General features: G+C 39.0%; 1 protein-coding gene across 10 annotated transcripts in view; it reads left to right on the top strand.

Annotated features, from left to right (window-relative positions):
• ALPK1 (alpha kinase 1) overlaps positions 1-22,360 on the top strand; it is a 138,207-nt gene that overhangs the window by 59,325 nt on the left and 56,522 nt on the right. For 6 of the 10 annotated variants that reach the window (XM_082641095.1, XM_082641102.1, XM_082641103.1 and 3 more), the window contains 2 exons: positions 14,338-14,517; positions 18,819-18,973. In XM_082641095.1, the coding sequence (XP_082497221.1) occupies positions 14,397-14,517; positions 18,819-18,973 (276 nt within the window). In that variant the 5' untranslated portion in view covers positions 14,338-14,396. Of the gene's footprint in view, positions 1-14,285; positions 14,518-18,818; positions 18,974-22,360 lie in introns of all 10 variants that reach the window. The other 4 variants (XM_082641098.1, XM_082641094.1, XM_082641099.1 and 1 more) reach the window with 1 other exon arrangement.

Below are 22,360 nucleotides of genomic sequence, written 5' to 3'. Positions count from 1 at the left end.
GCTGCAATGAACATTGGGGTGCATGTGTCTTTTTGAATTATGGTTTTCTCTGGGTATATGCCCAGGAGTGGGATTGCTGGATCATATGGTAATTATATTTTTGGTTTTTTAAGGAACCTCCATACTGTTCTCCATAGTGGCTGTATCAATTTACATTCCCACCAGCAGTGCAAGAGGGTTCCCTTTCCTCCACACCCTTTCCAGCATTTGCTATTTGTAGATTTTCTGATGATGCCCATTCTAACTGGTGTGAGGTGATACCTCATTGTAGTTTTGATTTGCATTTCTCTAATAATTAGTGATGCTGAGCAGCTTTTCATGTGCCTCTTGGCCATCTGTATATCTTCTTTGGAGAAATGTCTATTTAGGTCTTCTGCCCATTTTTGGACTGGGTGGTTTTTTCTTTTGATATTGAGCTGCATGAGCTGTTTATATATTTTGAAGATTAATCCTTTGTCTGTTGATTCCTTTGCAAATATTTTCTCCCATTCTGAGAGTTGTCTTTTAGTGTTGTTTATGGTTTCCTTTGCTGTTCAAAAGCTTTGAAGTTTCATTAGGTCCCCTTTGTTTATTTTTGTATTTATTTCCATTACTCTAGGAGGTGGATCAAAAAAGATCTTGCTGTGATTTATATCGAACAGTGTTCTTCCTATATTTTCCTCTAAGAGTTTTATAGTGTCTGGTCTTACATTTAGGTCTCTTATCCATTTTGAGTTTATTTTTGTGTGTGGTGTTAGGGCGTGTTCTAATTTCATTCTTTTACATGTAGCTGTCCAGTTTTCCCAGCACCACTTATTGAAGAGACTGTCTTTTCTCCATTGTCTATCCTTGCCTCCTTTGTTGTAGATTAGTTGACCATAGGTGCGTGGGTTTATCTCTGGGCTTTCTATCTTGTTCCATTGACCTGTGCTTCTGTTTCTCTGCCAGGACCATATTGTCTTGATTACTGTAGCTTTGTAGTATAGTCTGAAATCAGGGGGTCTGATTCCTCCAGCTCCGTTTTACACCTCAAGACTGCTTTGGCTATTCAGGGTCTTTTGTGTCTCCATACAAATTTTAAGATTTTTTTGTTCTAGTTCCATAAAAAATGCCATTGGTAATTTGGTAGGGATTGCATTGAATCTGTAGATTGTTTTGTGTAGTATAGTCATTTTGAAAATATTCATTCTTCCAATCCAGGAATATGGTATATCTCTCCATCTGTTGGTGTCATCTTTAATTTCTTTCATCAGTGTCTTACAGTTTTCTGCATACAGGTCTTTTGTCTCCCTAGGTAGGTTTATTCCTAGGTGTTTAATTCTTTTTGTTGCAGTGGTAAATGGGAGTGTTTCCTTAATTTCTCTTTCGGATTTTTCATCATTAGTGTAAAGGAATGCAAGAGATTTCTGTGCATTAATTTTGTTTCCTGCAACTTTACCAAATTCATTGATTAGCTCTAGTCGTTTTTTGGTGGCATCTTTAGGATTCTCTATGTAGAGTATCATGTCATCTGCAAACAGTGACAGTTTTACTTCTTCTTTTCCAATTTGTATTCCTTTTATTTCTTTTTCTTCTCTGATTGCCATGGCTAGGACTTCCAAAACTATGTTGAATAATAGGGGTGACAGTGGACATCCTTGTCTTGTTCCTGATCTTAGAGGAAATGCTTTCAGTTTTTCACCAATGAGAATGATGCTTGCTGTGGGTTTGTCTTATATGGCCTTTATTATGTTGAGGTAGGTTCCCTCTATGCCCACTTTCTGGAGAGTTTTTGTCATAAATGGGTATTGAATTTTGTCAAAAGCTTTTTCTGCATCTATTGAGATGGTCATATGGTTTATATTCTTCAATTTGTTAATATGGTGTATCACATTGATTGATTTGCGTATATTGAAGAATCCTTGCATCCCTGGGATAAATCCCACTTGATCATGGTGTATGATCCTTTTAACGTATTGTTGGATTCTGTTTGCTAGTATTTTATTGAGGATTTTTGCATCTATATTCATCAGTGATATTGGTCTGTCATTTTCTTTTTTTGTAGTATCTTTGTCTGGTTTTGGTATCAGGGTGATGGTGGCCTCGTAGAATGAGTTTGGGAGTGTTTCTTCCTCTGCAATTTTTTGGAAGAGTATGAGAAGGATGGGTGTTAGCTCTTCTCTAAATGTTTGATAGAATTCCCCTGTGAAGCCATCTGTTCCTGGACTTTGGTTTGTTGGAAGATTTTTAATCACAGTTTCAATTTCATTCCTTATGATTAGTCTGTTCATATTTTCTATTTCTTCCTGGTTCAGTCTTGGAAGCTTATACCTTTCTAAGAATTTGTCCATTTCTTCCAGGTTGTCCATTTTATTGGCATAGAGTTGCTTGTAGTAGTCTCTTAGGATGCTTTGTATTTCTGCAGTGTCTGTTGTAACTTTTCCTTTTTCATTTCTAATTTTATTGATTTGAGTCCTCCTTCTCTTCTTCTTGATGAGTCTGGCTAATGGTTTATCAGTTTTGTTTATCTTCTCAAAGAGCCAGCTTTTAGTTTTATTGATCTTTGCTCTTGTTTTCTTCGTTTCTATTTCATTTATTTCTGCTCTGATTTTTATGATTTCTTTCCTTCTGCTAACTTTGGGTTTTGTTTGTTTTCTTTCTCTAGTTCCTTTAGGTGTAAGATTAGATTGTTTACTTGAGATTTTTCTTGTTTCTTGAGGTGGGCTTGTATAGCTATAAACTTCCCTCTTAGAACTGCTTTTGCTGCATCCCATAGGTTTTTTGATCGTTGTGTTTTTTTGTTTTTGTTTTTTTTTTGCGGTGCACGGGCCTCTCACTGTTGTGGCCTCTCGCGTTGCGGAGCACAGGCTCTGTACGCGCAGGCTCAGCAGCCATGGCTCACAGGCCCAGCTGCTCCGCGGCATGTGGGATCTTCCCGTACCGGGGCACGAACCCGCGTCCCCTGCATCGGCAGGCGGACTCTCAACCACTGCGCCACCAGGGAAGCCCGGTTCGTCATGTTTTCATTGTCATTTGTCTCTAGGTATTTTTTGATTTCCTCTTTGGTTCCTTCAGTGATCTCTTGGTTATTTAGTAACGTATTGTTTAGCCTCCTTGTGTTTGTGTTTTTTACGTTTTTTTTTTTTTTTTGTAATTCATTTCTAATCTCATCGTGTTGTGGTCAGAAAAGATGCTTGATATGATTTCAATTATCTTAAATTTACTGAGGCTTGATTTGTGACCCAAGATGTGATCTATCCTGGAGAATGTTCTGTGCGCCCTTGAGAAGAAAGTGTAATCTGCTGATTTGGGATGGAATGTCCTATAAATATCAATTCAATCTACCTGGTCTATTGTGTCATTTAAAGCTTGTGTTTCCTTATTAATTTTCTGTTTGGATGGTCTGTCCACTGGCGTAAGTGAGGTGTTAAAGTCCCCCACTATTACTGTGTTACTGTCGATTTCCTCTTTTATAGCTGTTAGCAGTTTCCTTATGTATTGAGGTGCTCCTATGTTGGGTGCATATGTATTTATAATTGTTATATCTTCTTCTTGGATTGATCCCTTGATCATTATGTAGTGTCCTTCCTTGTCTCTTGTAACATTCTTTATTTTAAAGTCCATTTTTTCTGATATGAGTATTGCCACTCCAGCTTTCTTTTGATTTCCATTTGCATGGAATATCTTTTTCCATCCCCTCACTTTCAGTCTGTATGTGTCCCTAGGTCTGAAGTGGGTCTCTTGTAGACAGCACATAGATGGGTCTTGTTTTTGTATCCATTCAGCAAGCCTGTGTCTTTTGGTTGGAGCATTTAATCCATTCACATTTAAGGTAATTATCGATATGTATGTTCCTATGACCATTTTCTTAATTGTTTTGGGTTTGTTGTTGTAGGTCCTTTTCTTCTCTTTTGTTTCCCACTTAGAGAAGTTCCTTTAGCATGTGTTGTGGAGCTGGTTTGGTGGTGCTGAATTCCGTTCGCTCTTGCTTGTCTGTAAAGCTTTTGATTTCTCCATCGAATCTGAATGAAATCCTTGCCGGGTAGAGTAATCTTGGTTGTAGGTTCTTCCCTTTCATCACTTTAAGTGTATCATGCCACTCCCTTCTGTCTTGTAGAGTTTCTCCTGAGAAATCAGCTGTTAACCTTATGGGAGTTCCCTTGTATGTTATTTGTCCTTTTTCCCTTGCTGCTTTCAAGAATTTTTCTTTGTCTTTAATTTTTGCCAGTTTGATTTCTGTGTGTTTCAGTGTGTTTCTCCTTAGGTTTATCCTGTATGGGACTCACTGCACTTCCTGGACTTGGGTGGCTATTTCCTTTCCCAAGTTAGGGAAGTTTTCAATTATAATCTCTTTCTTTTTTAATTAGTTTCTGCTTTATAACAAAGTGAATCAGTCATACATATACATCTGTTCCCACATCCCTTCCCTCATGCATCTCCCTCCCTCCCACCCTCCCCATCCCACCCCTCCAGGCGGTCACAAAGCACCGAGCTGATCTCCCTGTGCTATGCAGCTGCTTCCCACTATCTATCTACCTTACATCTGGTACTGTATATATGTCCATGCCTCTCTTTTGCTTTGTCACAGCTTACCCTTCCCCCTTCCCGTATCCTCAAGTCCATTCTCAAGTAAGCCTGTGTCTTTATTCCTGTTTTACCCCCAGGTTCTTCATGACATTTTTTTTTCTTTAGTTCCATATATATGTGTTAGCATACGGTATTTTTCTTTCTCTTTCTGACTTACTTCACTCTGTATGACAGAGTTTTCAATTATAATCTCTTAAAATATTTTCTCGGGTCCTTTCTCTCTCTCTTCTCCTTCTGGGACCCCTGTAATGTGAATATTATTGCATTTAATGTTGTCCCAGAGGTCTCTTAGGCTGTCTTCATTTCTTTTCATTCTTTTTTCTTCTGTTCTGCAGCAGTGAATTCCACCATTCTGTCTTCCAGGTCACTTATCCATTCTTCTGCCTCAGTTATTCTGCTATTGATACCTTCTAGTGTAGTTTTCATTTCAGTTATCGTATTGTGCAACTCCGTTTGTTTGTTCTTTAATTCTTCTAGGTCTTTGTTAAACATTTCTGGCATCTTCTCGATCTTTGCCTCCATTCATTTTCCGAGGTCCTGGATCATCTTCACTATCATTATTCTGAATTCTTTTTCTGGAAGGTTGCCTATCTCCACTTCATTTAGTTGTTTTTCTGGGGTTTTATCTTGTTCGTTCATCTGGTACATAGCTCTCTGCCTTTTCATCTTGTCCATCTTTCTGTGAATGTGGTTTTTGTTCCACAGGCTGCAGGATTGTAGTTCTTCTTGCTTCTGCTGTCTGCCCTCTGGTGGATGAGGGTAACTAAGAGGCTTGTGCAAGTTTCCTGATGGGAGGCACTGGTGGTGGGTAGAGCTGACTGTTACTCTGGTGGGCAGAGCTCAGTAAAACTTTAATCTGCTTGACTGCTGATGGGTGGAGCTGGGTTCCCTCCCTGTTGGTTGTTTGGCCTGAGGCAACCCAACCCTGGAGCCTATCCGGGCTCTTTGTTGGGGCTAATGGCGGACTCTGGGAGGGCTCACACCAAGGAGTACTTCCCAGAACTTCTGCTGCCAGTGTCCTTGTCCCCACGGTGAGCCACAGCCACTGCCTGCCTCTGCAGGAGACCCTCCAACACTAGCAGGTTGGTCTGGTTCAGTCTCCCCTGGGGTCACTGCTCCTTCCCTTGGGTCCTGATGCGCACACTACTTTGTGTGTGCCCTCCAAGATTGGAGTCTCTGTTTCCCCCAGTCCTGTCAAAGTCCTGCAATCAAATCCCACCAGCCTTCAAAGTCTGATTCTCTAGGAATTCCTCCTCCCGTTGCTGGACTCCCAGTTTCGGAAGCCTGACGTGGGGCTCAGAACCTTCACTCCAGTGGGTGGACTTCTGTGGTATAAGTGTTCTCCAGTCTGTGAGTCACCCACCCAGAATTTATGGGATTTGATTTTGCTGTGATTGCGCCCCTCCTACTGTCTCACTGTGGCTTCTCCTTTGTCTTTGGATGTGGGGTATCTTTTTTGGTGAGTTCCAGTGTCATCCTGTCGTGATTGTCCAGCAGTTAGTTGTGATCCTGGTGTTCTCACAAGAGGGATCCAGAGCACGTCCTTCTACTCCGCCATCTTGGTTCAGGGCCCTCCTCTCTTTTGTTATTTAGTTCATGTCATCTGTTTGATATTAATCCTTTGAAATTTGTTGAGATTTCTTTTATGGCACAGCAGGTGTTAAATTCTTGTAAATGTTCCAGGTATGCTTCAAAATAATATGTATTCTGCTACTGTTGAATGTGCTGTTTCATAAATATCTATTAGATCTGTTTGTTAATTCTGTTGATCAAATCAATTATATCATTTCTGACTTTCATTTGCTTAATATGTTAGTTTCTAAGAGAGGTGTGTTAAATTTTCCCACTATTATTATGTATTTGCTTATTTTTCTGTATGATTCTTTCAATTTTTGTTTCATATATATTGAAGTTATGCTACTAGATATATGCAAAGTTAGCATTGCTATACCTTTCTGGTGAGCTGAACTATGTATCATTGTGAAGTGACCTTTTCATTGGTTCTAATGCTTTTTGTGTTAAAGTCTGTTTTATCTGATATTAATACAGCTACATCAGCTTTCTTTTAGTTAGTATTTTTCTATATCTTTTTTCATCTACTACTTTTAACCTTTCCATATTCTTATGCTTACCTAAATCCATGTAGCTATTTTTTAATCTAGTGTATCATTATCATTTTATTGTAGTATTTAACCCATGTGTATTTATTGGAAGCATTGATATGTTTATGTTCCACTTTGACTGAATTCCATTTCTATATGTAGTATTTATCATTCCATTATAATATTTTCTAATTTCCATAATAGTGACTTCTTTGACCTGTGCCTCATTTAGAAGTATATTTCTTGATTTTCTTTTTTTCTTGCCTTCTTTTAGATTGATTTTTTTCATTTTTTTTCCTTTTACTAGTTTCAAAGTTATATGTTTTATTTTAATTTTTTATGGATTATCTTAGACATTTTATCATAGTCTAAAGTTAATGTCTCCACTCCTCCTGACCAACTCAAGGATCTTAGAAAACTTTAATGTCAGTCACTTTCCTCCTGACATATATGCTGTTGGTGTTTGTATGTGTATTGTTCTATTTTTTTCATCCACAAGACAGACATTGTTTTTGTAGCATTATACAATCAATGTTTGTTTATACTTAGCCAGTAACTTACCACTTTTATGATTATTACTTCTCCTTGAATCTCAAGCCTTTCATCTGCGACCACTTTCCTTTTATCTAAAGTACATACTATAGAGGTATGTTTGGAACTGTTGATGTTTATTTTTAAATACTTTTATTTTGCATGGTTTCCCCTTCTACCATATTAAAGCTATCTTTTCACTGTCTTCTAGTTTCCACTCTTGCTTTTAGGTAGCTATCTATAAATTCATTGTTATTCCTTTGAAGGTAATCTGTCTTTTCTCTCTGGCCATTTTAAAGATCTTCTCTATGTCTTTTGTGCTACCTAGTTTCACTGTGATATTTCTAGGTATGAATTTTTATTAATTTATCCTGCTTGAGTATTATGGGAATTTTGGTTATTGTCTTTCTCCTGGTCTAAAAGTTGTTAGTCATTATCTCTCCAAATTTCTTCTGCTTCCTCAGCTTCTTTCCATCTAGGACTCTGAATGTATGTTAGAGCTTTTCCATCAGTCCTCTGTGTTTCTTAATCTCTCTTGTATTTTCCATGCCTTTGTCTTTTTCTGTTGCATTCTAGGTGATGTGTTCTGATGTATTTTTCAGTTCAAAAATTGTCTTTTAGCCAGAGCTAATATTTTATCAAATATATCTAATGCCCTGAATTTAAAAATTTTATTATGTTTTTTGTTTGTAGAAATTGTATTTGATTCTTTTTCAATATGCTTGTCCCTTTTTATAGTTTCTTGCTCTTTACTCATACACTCAACATTACTCTTTCAGTTCTTTAAACATGTATATTTTGTAGTATATATCTGATAATTCCATTATCTATAGTCTTTTGTAGGTCTTATTTTACTATCTATTGTTTCTTCTTTTATTCATTGTTTCTTTTTATCTTATGCATTTTGTGAGCTTTGACCAGGAGCTCATATTTCTTGGTATTTAATAGGTGACAGTCTTTGAAACTTGGATTGGAATCAGATTCCTTTAGAGAAGATTATGTTTCATTCCACCAGTTGCCTGAGAAAACCACCAACCTGGGCTCATTTGTAAATAGTTTATTTAAAAATAATTATCAGCTAGATGGGGCTTCCCTGATGGCACAGTGGTTAAGAATCCGGCTGCCAATGCAGGGGACACGGGTTCACGCCCTGGTCCAGGATGATCCCACATGCTGCAGAGCAACTAAGCCCGTGCACCACAACTACTGAGCCTGCGCTCTAGAGCCCACAAGCCACAACTACTGAGCCCACGTGCCACAACTACTGAAGCCCATGCGCCTAGAGCCCATGCTCCACAGCAAGAGTGGAGAAGACACCACAGTGAGAAGCCCGTGCACCACAACAAAGAGTAGCCCCCACTTACTGCAACTAGAGAAAGCTCACGTGCGGCAACGAACACCCAACACAGCCATAAATAAATAAATAAATAAATAAATAAGCAAATAAAATCTATTAAAAAATAATTATTATCAGACAGAGGTTTTGCAGACCTGTGCCTTCAAATTTGCAAGGGAAAAAATTTTGTTCTCCTCCTTGAAGCAGCATGTTTTGCCACAGAAAATTTTCCTGGCAGGTAGGGGAAGAAGATGAGAATATATTTTTAGCTCACCCCTACACTAAAAATGCAACCTTTTAGGATCTCAGTTTTATGCAGGGGAGAGTCTCCTCTTTTACTTCTCTCCTGGGTAGGCCTTTGGTTTTATTTCCTATCCTCCCACATTCCAAAATAGTGAAAACCAGTTTCAACTCACAATGTTTGGCAAATACACTCAAGGCAAATGCTAGCCTCTGTGTTAACTTTCTGGGTTCCAGCTTTTACTTGCTTTTTGTCTTCTGAGTAGTCCTTCCTTTTTTGCCATTTCATTGATATGTTTGAGATATTTTAACACGCTTTTCCAGCATTTTTAGTTGTTTTCAGAAGGAATGTTGGTCAGAGCATATAGTCTTCCATACTGCTAGAAAGAGAAGTCTACCCTTTAGGTTTTTGGTGTCTTAGAAGTTGCCTTCTTCTTCTCCCTTTTCATGCAGTTTTAAAATGCTAACAAATGGCTGTCACCCAAACGTATCTAACCAAGCTGCACAGTTGTATTACTCTCCAATCAGATTTCTTTTTCTCCTTTTATTTACCCATTTCGACCACCAATCAGTGCAAGAGGTAATATGGTCAGAGTTGATGTGTGGTGTTGCTCAGAAGAGGGTGAAATGGTGGGAAAGGCTGGATTTTCATTGCTGGGGCCTGATTAGAGAAACTTATTTTTGTTGTTTTCTGTGGGAGACCAGAATATATTTTCTCCTAAAAACAATATGATACATAATTTTGAATGTAGATGAAAAAGTACTTTTAGTATAATTATTCATGTGCATATGAATTAAATGAGCTCTGTAAACTTGCTTATAAGTTTAACCAACCATTAATTAAGTTCCAACAAAGATAATTTAAATAGAGCATTTAGAATACAATCATGTGTGATATGCTTTGAATAGTTCATTTTTTATATATTTATGTCTGATTCCTCTAATTACATTGTAAACTTCTTGACAGTAGGAGTCATCTCTTTTACCTCTTTATGCTTCCCCACATCTTCAAGCCTAAGGATTCTCACTAGTTGGCTGGTCATTTATTACAAAGGTGGCAGCCAGTAGACCATGGAATACCTTTGGAGTTCTTTTATTTTCCCTAATTTACCCCCTAATAAGTATACTGATTGTCCAGCAAAAAAAACTTAAACACAAATGCCAAAAGAAATGGGGCTTTGAATAATCCACTGATGTGCTTCTTTCTAATGATGGCTGACTTGCCAGTTATTCTATAAATCAGCTACTCAGCTAAATTCTTAGTCATCAATAGAACTAAAGTATTCATATGCCAAAATCAAACACAGAGTGTATGAACAAATAACCATTTGGCTATGTGTGTGCATGTGTGCCTTAGAGTATATGATTCTAACTTATTCTAGAGTTATCTGTTTGCATATTTGTTTGCTTTTTCTGGTCTCTTTCTATTTGATTTTTAAAGAAAAAATATATGGGGGATGTTAAAATAGAAAACAATAATTCATAAATTATAAAAAATATTGGGAAACATCCATTTTCCAATTTAGAAATAATGTGTAGCTCACAGAGCATCACAGTTCAGGGGGGCAAAAATCAATATGTGTTAAAATTGAAAATGATTCTTTCATAAATGAAGCTGACCAAAATTTCCAGCGGGACTGTTGCCTGAAGGAAAATTTCCTGGGCTCCAGCCTCTGTTATGCCTAACAATGAACCATACGAGTCTAGACAGATGGTTGGATTCCATAGTGTTTCTCATGTTACAATATTTTCTTCCTATTGTCTCTCCTGAATTCTACAGGGAAAGGGGGAAATGCTATAACTTTCAAAAAGTATAAAGAATATCTTTGGTATAGTTTGGGAAGTCACAAGTAATAAACATTCATTATCTTGGAAATCTCTTCTTCCGTTTTAGACATGCTTTCTTGGTTAAAATTTGATTGCTTATGTTGAACAGTATGATTTAGCTTCCTTACTATCTTTATTGCTAGAAACAGAAGGTGTATTTATGTCTTTTCTCGCCTATGTTCCCTGTCTCAAAGTATGCTAACATCATCTATTCACTTTTGAGCTATGGTGAGTTAGAAATTTGGGACTCATCCTTAAGACCATTCACAGCCATCCAACACCAATAGTGCATATACTCCCTAAACAGTTCTCAAATCTGTCCAATTTTCTATATCTCTGATATCATCACACTGGTCCAAAGTCCTTGTATCTCTCACCTGGATTACTGCAATAAGTACCTAACCGATCTCCCTGCAGTCACCCTCTTCCTCCTGCCCCCTTATACACAAACTACGTTCAAAGCAGAATGATCATTCCCAAATGTAAATCTGGTTGTGTTCCTACTGCTACCAGTAGTTTTCTGTGACTCTTAGGGTAAACACAAAATTCCTTACCTGGCACGCAAGGCCCTCCACAGTCCCTGCTTACCTCTCCAGCATCACTTCATGTCAGCTTTCTCCTTTTATGTCTAGTTCAGCCAACCTGACCTTCTTTCATTCCCTCTATATTTCCTTCTACGTTAGGACTGTTCCCTACCATTTTAACTTCATTAAGCCCTGTTCTTCTTTCAGAGGTTAATTCAGGCATCACATCCTCAGAGAAGCCCCCCCTTGACCTGCCCTATCCTTACCCAAATGCTTAGGTCAAGTCCTGTTGTTTGCCCTCACAAAACCATGTATCTTATCTCTCTTTCACAGCACTTAGACAAAAGGAAGAGATTTATGATCCTGTGCATCAGGAATCAGGGTTTCAAGTGAGGAAACAAAAGCAAAGAAGAATATTTAGTAGTCAGCCTCTAAGATTCAAGCCCATACTTCTAACCCACAGAAAAAAGTATGCATAAAAATATTACACTTAAGGGTTCTGAAAAGAGCCAGGAATTTTTCAGTAAATAAATATCAGATATTCTTTAGTCTATCTATTCTTTAGATAGACAACCTGGTCTATCTAAACTGCTGCTGAGTATGTAATTTAAGACCTGGAAACATTTTAACAATTGTTCCCAACCAATCCCCTCAAAATATAGATGAGAAAAGTGAATCTCAAAAGTGAAACTCAGCAGTCTCACAAATAGTTAATAGTAGAGAATGAAGTGGAATTAGTCGTTGAGCACTATTATGTATATTAGTTTTCCTATTTCTAGGTCTTCTTTTCTTTACTACATACTCTCTCTGCTTAAAATATTAACAGAAACAAAGCAGTTAAAATTTATAATGGAAGACTATTGTCTACCCTAAGAGGATGATACAGCACTAATAAAACATTAAGCCTTTAGACAAAGGGGTGGTGTGCTATTAAAATTATATTATAGTGCAGTTTTATTTCTTTGCGCATGAGCTCTTCATATTTTCTTTTTATACCTCTCTTTCTATATGAAGTCCTATAAAAAGGATCCTGGGAAAGTGAACTCCCTTCTTGATTTAATTTAGGACTTGAAGAAAAGTGAGAGTCCTACTCACCCATAACTCATTCCAAGCAAAGTTTGTTCTTAACTTTCTCATCCACCAACTGCATTTCCCAGTTTCCATACTAACCTTCCATTATAGCCACCATCTTCCTTTTTCAGGGAATGGTGGGAATGGGCTATCATTGCTTCATGGCCTCTTGCTCACTCTAGTCTACTGATTAACTCTCTGACCAGCCCTTACTGTTTAGTTCTTTTCATAGAAAGGCAAGCTAATGGTCATCTTGTACCACAAAACATTGACATAAACACTTGAGCTAAAAGGGACACTGAAAACCATTTAGTCCAACAACCCAATCCATGCAGGAGTACTCTATGAAACATCTTAAACAGAAAAGAGATTAAATTTATATTTATGTTTAAATGCTTCCAGTAACTAATTTCATGACTTCACTTATGTAAATGCTCTTTCAAGTAACAAGACTGTTGTATGAAAACTCTGCTTGTGTTCTTCATCAACGAGTACATGATTGTCTTCATGAAACAAGTCTGTTGCATCCTAAAACTTTGCTTTGGCACTTTCACCTGTGTGTGTGTGTGTGTGTGTGTGTGTGTGAATGAAAACCTAAAGCACAGCGAGGATAAAATTTACGTTAGAATGAAAATTACAGAGTTTAGATTTCACAGCTCATCCTTCATTTTCTGTTCCTGTTAAGTCATAGAATAGAAAAAAGATAGAAAAATGCTTTCTTGCTATTTCAGATTCAAAACCAGCTTCTTAAAGTGAGGCCATTGTGTAGCAGAGCACATTTTCCCCAACACCAACACAATAATTCACTGGTTTAATAGTTTTAATGATTACTAAAACAGTAAAATATTGTGTTGCATGGGTCTGCTAGATTACAGAGGGAGTAGATCATCCATATATCTGTTGTACTTTCTTCCTTTTCAGATTCTCTTGCTTTGGTAATAAGATTCTACATGCCATACAAGAGTGTCGCAACCAGACAGCAGCTCCACTGTCTATTCTGGCAAATTCAGAAAGAGGATAACTTCCTTTGTTTTGTTTACAATGTACATTCTTTAGTAAAAGGAAAACAAACAAAATGATTTGTTAAACCACTATATAGAAAATAGATAGACAACAAGGATCTACTGTATAGCACAGGGAACTTATACCCAATATTTTGTAATAACCTATAAGGGAAAAGAATCTGAACAAGAACATATATTTATGTGTGTGTGTGTATGTGTGTGTGTGTGTGTGTGTGTGTGTATATATGAAATTGAATCACTTTGCTGTACACCAGAAACTAACACAACATTGTAAATCAACTATACTTCAATTAAAAAAGAGATTTGTTAATCAAGAGACTTTTCAGTATTTGTCAGGCATTTTTGTACAGTCAGTGGGTTATTTTGTTCCTGAAATTACTTTGACTGCAATAGCTCATTACAGTATACTCATATTTATATAAGAAGTCTCTCAGCTGTATATGTGTTAAATGGGATGGATATAAGTAGATCTATCCATATGATAGATCTAGGTAATTGGGTTTTCTGGGATTACATTTCTTTATTTTATTTGGCAATGTGCCTGGCAGTGAAGAGCTTTAAATTTGGCATCTGTCATTGCCTATTTTGGTCCAAATTATATAATGCTAAATACCATAAAGAATACTGCACAGGGGAAATCAGCAGTGGGTTATGAGAGTGGTAAACTTCTTATTACCATGTGCTTGTGTCTGAATATTAGAACTGTTAGCCAGATGCTTCCTGTGGACTTCCAGAGAGGCAAGAAAGTGTGGTGCCACTGGGATCCAGAGGCACTGATAGGAGGTATTCAGAAGATACATGAATCATAGGGTATATTCATTTCATTTGGCTCCATGTGATTCCACTGACTTCACTGTGGGTAACCAGGTCTGCACCAGGACCCTTTCCCTTCTGCTCTCTGATGACTTCGAGGTGCTGCCCATCTAGACCAGGCCCTGCAGTAATTTCACACACTCCCCTAAGAAAGTCCTCAGGGGCTGTCATGTATTTTCATGTGTTTGCTCTATTATCCCTCCCTGCTTGAGTCTTACAGATAATTGATGATGCTTCAGTTAATCATCTTTCCCCCTCTTTTGTTCACCAGGTACCTCAGGCTTGAAGGGGCTCTTTTATTGAGAATCGATGTCTTCTCCTAGGTAATTGATCACCGTAGACCCAGGGACACTCGACTCATCATCGAGGGAGGGTAATCATCATGAATAATCAAAAAGCTGTAGCTGTGCTACTGCAAGAGTGCAAGCAAGTGCTGGACCAGCTCTTGTTGGAGGCGTCAGATGTGTTAGAGGAGGACAAGAGGGAGGACCAGCGGTGCAGAGGTGAGGTTCTGATGGGAGGTGCTGGGGGGAGTGGGGAGCAGCAGGTTTGCTCTCCTTTCCCCTGTCTGAACAACACATTCTCATCTCTGCCCTATTTTTCTTCTCTTGGCAGATGACCACAGAGAGATGAGTGGATTTCTAGGGCATGAATGGGACATGGGCTGTGGGTGGACGGGCAGGGGAGGAAGCCCACTTTGTTGCAGTGAATTGCTGTCAGTTCTAATTTTAAGCTTCAGTAAACATGAGGCCACAAGAAACAATTTAGTTCAAGGAGAACAAAGGGTCCAAGTGGGCTGGTGCACGTAAATTTCAATTATTAAAAAATTGAAGCAACTTCTGAATGGTGGCACATACTTTTTTTTCAAACTAGGCTTTTGTGTCTCATCAGTTTCCATAGACTTCTACAGTTTCCACAAATATGTCATCTCATCAGTCCCATCTCTCTTTTTTGATCATCAGTACATTTTCTCATCTTGTATTTACATGCCATTTGTAAAATAAATCCACTCATACTGATAAATACTTATTGCAACATTATCAGGGTTTAAGAATTTGGCTTTTTTGCTCATTCATAGTTTGTGCCATTCATAGTTTTAGATGAGTCATTGTTTGGGAAGTTTCAATCACAAAGTCTAGAAAGTTAAAGCAATTCTGATTTCTTCTTTAGCCAGTTTTGAAGAGGCAGGCTTCTTAGATTCTTTTTAGCATTCAGATAAATTTCCCTTCATTTCTATCAGTGTGTCCCTTTTATGTGCTTTTAATATTTTTCTTTGTATTTTTAGTCATTTGCTATTCCTTACAGAAATAAGATCCCCATATAAAATGCACACTCCCCATCTCTTTTGTTGTTGTTGATTATGTAATGGGAAAATGTTCTAGGAGAGTCTTTTTCCCACATTCTTGTATATAGGCACATATATTTTTATAAGAGAACTTTTAGGTGCCTTTAGAAGTCTAATTTTTTGTAACCTGTCATCCATGTTCTTTTCAAGATAACATGCCCCATGTCCAGTTGTTTCACAGCCTTAGTGTTTCCTTTCTTTACTAGCCAGATACATCAGTGTCTAACTTTGCTTGCTCCAGTGCTGGTCCTAGTTCTCCCCAGGGGCAGTGTGTTGTGTTCTGTTATTTCTCCTGAAGTTTTTCTCTTCTCCTTTTACTACATCATGTCCTTTGTCTCTTCAGCCTAAATTCCTTTAAGCTTTGTATTCTCCTTAGTGAAGACTCTGAGCCCCCAATCGGGAAGGATTTTCATTTTCTTTTTCTTCTCAAGTGCCACAGAATAGGAGAAATAATCAGTTTAGTTCCAGATAAGGCAAATCACGACTGCAAAATCACTCAATTAGCCATGGCCCTTCAGGTAAGCTGCTTGGGGAAGTAAGTGACCAGAGAGGCAGAGGAGGCTACTGCTGGGTCAGGGGCGGACTGCTGGGGTTGGCTGAATCCAGTAAATCAATGGGGGAGGAACCCTGTGCTGAGCCATTGACAAACTCAGCATTTGCCCATCGCCACTGCATGTTGCATGGTCCACCCGAGCGCCATCAGTGTGGTTGGACACAGTCTGAACACGGAGCCTGTCCCTCGGCAGGTGGTTTCTGAGCAGCTCTAGCTCACGGGTCGGGCTGCCACCGCCACTGATGTCATCACCCGCATGTGCTCCCAGAGAAAGGCATTAGTACAGGGTCACTTAAGGCGACAGGGCCAGCCGGTGGACTCGAACATGAACACTATGGGTTTTATTCTTTTCCCTCTTCCTCTCAACCCCATCCTTTTTCTTCAGAAATTGTCATAGTCAGCATGGGTGACTAGTCCTAGCAACTCTAACCCCCTGAGATAGAGAAGGAACTGAAATCCAAAAAGAGATATATTTTTAAAACATACTTCAGAGGCATCTTTTATTTCAGTATTCCCCAGTGGACTATCCATGTTCTGGCACGATCTGTACGGAAAGGGTGGTATGAGGAGGAAAAAAGGATTTGTAACAAATACATCATCATGAAGAAATTTTGAAAATATTTAAAGTTATTCATTGCCAAAATACAGTGAAATTCTGTGAATCCAGAAATCACATTTCTGTTGTCATTTAACTAATCCTTTGACCCCTGAGCTTGACACTCATGGACAGAGTATCCAAATAATTTATCAGAATTGAAGTACTTTTGAGAGTGAAAAAGCACTATTAATAAGTACACTATGATTACATAGGACTGTCCTAAGCAAATAGAACTGAATAGTCATCCTATTCATGACTATTTAGAAATATCATTTAAGAAATTTTCTCTATATGTATATTGGAAACATTTTCAGAGATTAAAATTATGTCAGTGGTGGTAAGAGGAGATTGTGACCACATAGGCTTCCAACCTCGTGGTTTTGCTTTCACTGGGGGAGTGCCATTGCACAGAGGGTGCTCAGTAGTTCTGGGTTACTGAATGGGGCAGGGGGTGGGGGGACAATGGTTTCAGTGTGACACTTGTAAGTTATCCTTAGTAGTCCAGATCAATCATTCATTGGCATAGCCCATGCATTATCCCCTCAATGCCAAGCAGTCCTTCCCCTCAGGAGACTTCCTTACATTTGCCCAGCTGGTGGCAAGGACTCAAGAAGACATCATGAACCAAGGCAGAGTTAGCTTTTCTTCCTTCTCTTCTTTTTTTTTCACTCTCTTTTGTCTTATTTAGCATGTCTCATGTAAACATGAGACTAATCTTTCTTTTAACCATCATGGTGTGATTTACAAAAGTGATAAGATGTGATGCCAGTTTTCAGGAAGCTGACAGTCCACAGTTCAGTGAAAGGATAGATGTGGCTAGAGAACAGTGGGATGAATGCTGAAAGGAGCATGCACCTGTGGGTTTGGGAGCCCTCATGAGGGACATCTCAATTCCACTGGGAGATCATGGCAGGGCTGATGAGAAGTGGCAGTGTTTGCACTGAATGCTGAATGAAGTCAGTGGGCCTGAGCCTGGTCATGAGGCAATTGAGGGAGGGCAGTGCAAACAGTGGGGACAGGATGTGCAAAAGCATCGGAGAATTTTGTGCAGAGCAATGGCCTGGTCCATCTTGTTTTTAGCAAAATGGGAAGCAACGGTCTGGCAGATGAAATGGATGGGAGGAGATAGAAAACAATGACTCAGGCAAAAATTACTGATAATTAAAAGGAAGAAATCGATTTTAGGATCCACAGAATTTGATAACCAATTAGATCCAGGGAGGAAGAGAGAACAAAAAGTCTAGACCAACTTCTGGGTTTCAGACTTGGGCGAGTCAGTGAATGATAGTAGCATTCATCAAAATAGAAAACAGAGAGGGAAATACAATATTTAGAAAAAAGGTGATGAGTTCAGTTTTAGATATGTTGAGTCTGAAATGTCTGCAAGACAAGCAACTGGAGATTTATAGCTGGCAGTCATATATACAAGTCCATGATACCTTATTCACAGCCCTGGGGGGAGGTCACATGTGCTGCAGAATTCAGAATTTTTTCAAATGTTAGAAAGGGAAGTATGGTGTATACACCGTCTGTTATACTAACACTCCAGTAGAAGCTGGGGCAGCATCTACAGTCAAACATTAAAATTTTCAGAACAAAATGTTGACTAATCTCACTATAACAAGATTATAAATAGCCTCTAGTCAATTCAAGTCTGGTTCGGGTGCCAAACTTAAAAAAAAACCTTCTAGTTTGCAGAGCTTTTCGGGTTTCCCAAGTTTGGATAGGAGATTGTTGACTTATATAATTAACTAGGTTTGATGTCTATTAAGAGATTAACTATATCTCCTAATGTGAAACAAGGCCATTTCATAATAAATTGATATGGGTTTTTTGCATTCATTGTCTATATTCAAATGTAGTCCACAGGGAAAGTCTGAGGTGAGGTGAGGTCTTAGAGGAGAAAAAATAAGTTGTACAGATTGATTCTCTGCATTACCCAGCTGCCACAAGCCCCAAATGCCATTCCATTCTCAGTCCTGTTCTCATTTTACAGGAAAAATAATATTTCCTTCGTTCCTTTCTCTGATTCTTCATGCAGAGATAGTCACTGAAGTGCTTTACTTCCTGCTAAAACCTTTTTTAATGCCTGACTACCCCAATTTACCCGTAGGGCAAAGTAGACCAGGGCCACCCCTGACAGATAGCTTTTCGCTATTATTCTTTGAGTCAGAACTACCAGGTTAGGCCAGCCAGCAAGAGGTAGGAAAAAAATTTTTTTGCCACTGAGGTGCTTCATCATAACATTGGTAACTCAACAGCCTTTTCTTTGACTGCAATTTCCTTACCTGAACTCTGACCTTTTCAGCTTCACTCCCCAGCGAGTTAAGAACCCTGATCCAGGAGGCAAAGGAAATGAAGTGGCCCTTCGTGCCTGAAAAGTGGCAGTACAAACAAGCTGTGAGCCCAGAGGACAAAACAAACCTGCAGGATGTGATTGGCGCCGGGTTGGAGCAGTTACTGGTAGGAAGAGCCACACCACCTGTTCCTCTGACACCCCCAAGTGAGGCATTTAGCCTCTAAGTGGTCTAATAGATTACATTTCTTTGAAGCATAAAACAGCCCCTACCCTTATGGTCAGCTCTGCCAGATTGACTAATGTGTGTGGGGGGAAGCTTTTTAAGAGGGTTTGCTTGCCCATAAGACCTTCTGTTGGAAAGGCAAATCAAGTACAAGTGAAGAAGGGTGGTCAGTGGGCCTAATGAGAACCTGTCATGCTGAAATATTTACATGACTTAAAAAAATATATATATTCTTTTCTTTTAAGTCTTTATTGAATTTGTTGCAATATTGCTTCTGTTTTTTATGTTTTGGTTTTTTGGCTGTGAGGCATGTGGGATCTTAGCTCCCTGACCAGGGATTGAATCCTCACCCCCTGCATTGGAAGGCGAAGTCTTAACCACTGGACTGCCAGGGAAGTCCCTATTTGCATATTCTTGGTGGGCCAGAAGCAGTAGTTTTGATTCCGCCATGCCTCATAGCATTTTTATTTTGAAATACTACTTTCTAAAAGTTGGGTAGGTTAAAAAAAATAAATTCACCACTATTTCATCCATGTGACTTGCTGTCTAAGCTACTGAGGTCTGGCATGTCCCTTCCCTGAGCCCTGCCCGGAATCCTGTTCACTCCCTTATCTCCTCATGATGATTCACACTGTTCAGGAAGTATCATGTCAAAGTCATTGGCATGCTTATTCCTCAACTCATTTATTGGAAACTAATCAAATGGGTACCTCTACCCCAGATAGGAGAGAGCCTCAAGAATAACACATGAACTCAGATTTGAGCTCAGGTTTCAGGCTTAGGTTCTGGGGATGCTACTAGGAGTTCCATTTTCCTTTCTGATAGTGTTTTTTTTTTTCCTACATTCTCTTAGATGATTATCAAAGAAGAGACTCTATTAGCTTTTTTTTTTTTCTCACATAAAATATAGATGTTTGTCTGGAGACCAGGCATTACAAGCAATGATAATATTCCCAAAATTTTATTTTATTGGTTTACATGGGAATGTGTTTTGGGGTCATCCCAAAATAAATGTATGGATATAGACATTGTTTTTACCTATTAAAACAAAAATCCAGGGAAGATCCCCTAATCTATGTACACATAACAGCATTGTTGGAGACAATGACTCCAACGGTCATTACTGTTGTCCAGTCATTACTGTTACTGGAGGAACAGTAACTGCCTCCCCCAAAACTTTCCAGCCCTCCAAAAAACAAACACCCGAGGTTAAGCAGGCTGAGGACCGTAGGCAAAGGAAAGTGAATACTTGGAACGAATTCAGTGGTGAACCAGGGGTTTTAAATAAGTGTGCTTGTTGTTAGTGGAGAAGTGGAATGGAACAAAAAAACTGTAGTGTGTGTATCACTGTAGAGTTTACAAAATGCACATGCATCATCTCATTTAATTCTCAAAGTAGCCCTCCAGTGATTATTACCATTATCAAGCCCATTTCGCAGATGAGGAAATTAAGGTGCAGGGAGATTAACTTGCCTAGGGGAACAGACCAGTGAGTGGCGGAGCTGTGACTTAGCCCCTTCCTCCGTCCTGCTCCAGTTCTCCCTCTGGAAGCCTCGAGGAATGAACTTGAGAGCACAGGTAGAAGTCCTGAAACTTGTTTACTCTAATGCAAGCTGTAGAGTGGAACTTTCTGCAATGTTGGAAATGTTCTGTATATCTGTTGCCCAATACATTTAGCCCCTGGCCACATGTGGCTCTTGAGCACCTGAAATGTGGCTAGAATGACTGAAGAACTGAATTTTTAGTTTTATTTAATTTTTAAAATGAACTTCTATGTAAATAGCCACATGTGGCTAGGGCTACTGTTTAATTGGATAGTGCAGCTCTGAAGCAATGGTGCTTTAATTTAGACCTCCCAACAACAGCACTAGCATCACGCAGATACTGAGTCAGATTCCTGGGCCCTGCACTAGTCTTACCAAATCAAAAGCTCTGGGTGTGAGGGTCTAGCAGTCAACGTTAGACAAGCCCTTCAGATGATTCTGTTGCGTGTTAGAGTTTAAGAATGACTGTTGCAAAAAATAGGGTGGCGATGAATTGGGCAGCTCTAAGAATCAGTCCATTAGGCTGCTCTAGCCCGTAATGTGTTTAACCTGGGAGCTCTTTGAACTCTGAGCATCATTTTCTTTAGATTACCCGGCAAGCTATAAATTAAAGGCAGAGAGCCTGAACAGGAATGTGAGTGGAGAAGGGCTTGGAAAGCCCTGTGTGATTCGGCTGGTGGCATATAAGAACTTTCTACGGCTTCCCCGGAAGGTAAGAGCAGGATAGCTTCACAGAGGGAGTGACCCCTGCTTTGACCTTTGGGGCTTAGAAAGTTCCTCTGAATTTCCAGCATAGGCTGAGAAACTGAGATTCAGCACATCACTATAACCAGGGTTTTATTCCCTTCATTCCATGCACGCTTACCAGATCCCCCTCGCTGTATTCAAACCTGGTGGTGACGTTGGCTGAAAAACTGAAAATGGTGTTTTAAAAACATCCAGGTCTCGCTGCATTTGGGGTTAATGTGAGTTGAGAGACAAACAGCTCATAGTTGTTAGACTATTTCAGGAATCCATTCATTATTCCTTCTACTTTCCCTCTATATATTGCACGGATGTCACAACTGGGGGGAAGTAAAGCCATAGAGAATTTAAGAGGTTTGTGCCCCGCTCACAAGATCACTCAGGCGCAGCTCTAAGAATCAGTCCATTAGGCTGCTTTAGCCCGTAATGTGTTTAACCTGGGAGCTTTTTGAACTCTGAGCATCATTTTCTTTCGCTTACCCAGCAAGCTATAAATTAAGCAACCACACCTCCTAAAGACTCTCAGGATGCTTTCTTATTGTGTCAGACCCCAAGTGCACAATTGCTAAACCACTCTGTTTTGTAAATATGAAGAACTATAGCACCCCGTGAACTAGGGCTACTTTTAATATCTTAGTTTGTCAAAAGTATCTTGAGGAAATTCCATGATCCATGATTTGTTTTTGTCCCATTATCCACTGGTTTCAATATTACACTTTACTGAACTGGACAACCATGTTATAATATAATTGTGAGATTCAGTTCTTACATAAAAAATAGTTAAAGGCTGCTGAGTTTGTCTTTTCAGTTATCTCTTCTTACTGTTTTTTTATAAATCTAAATTTCAGTGATTTTTTTTTTACCTTGAAATGAATCCTTCCCATAAAAAGTTTCCCTTCCATTTTAAAAATTAGCACTACACTTGGAGTGTAAACGCTGTCTTTAAGTTAATTCCACAAATAACAGGGCAAAGTTAAGCACAGAATTGTGCTGAGCGCCTGAGTTAGTAAAATTAAGGGTCATCTCTAATGTTCCTCTCT

This window comes from Mesoplodon mirus (genome assembly GCF_964341445.2).
Source record: "Mesoplodon mirus genome assembly, chromosome: 2".
NCBI classification, from domain to species: domain Eukaryota; kingdom Metazoa; phylum Chordata; class Mammalia; order Artiodactyla; family Ziphiidae; genus Mesoplodon; species Mesoplodon mirus.
The sequence above is the reverse complement of the archived record's forward strand: the minus strand, read 5'-3'. Positions and strand labels throughout refer to the sequence as shown.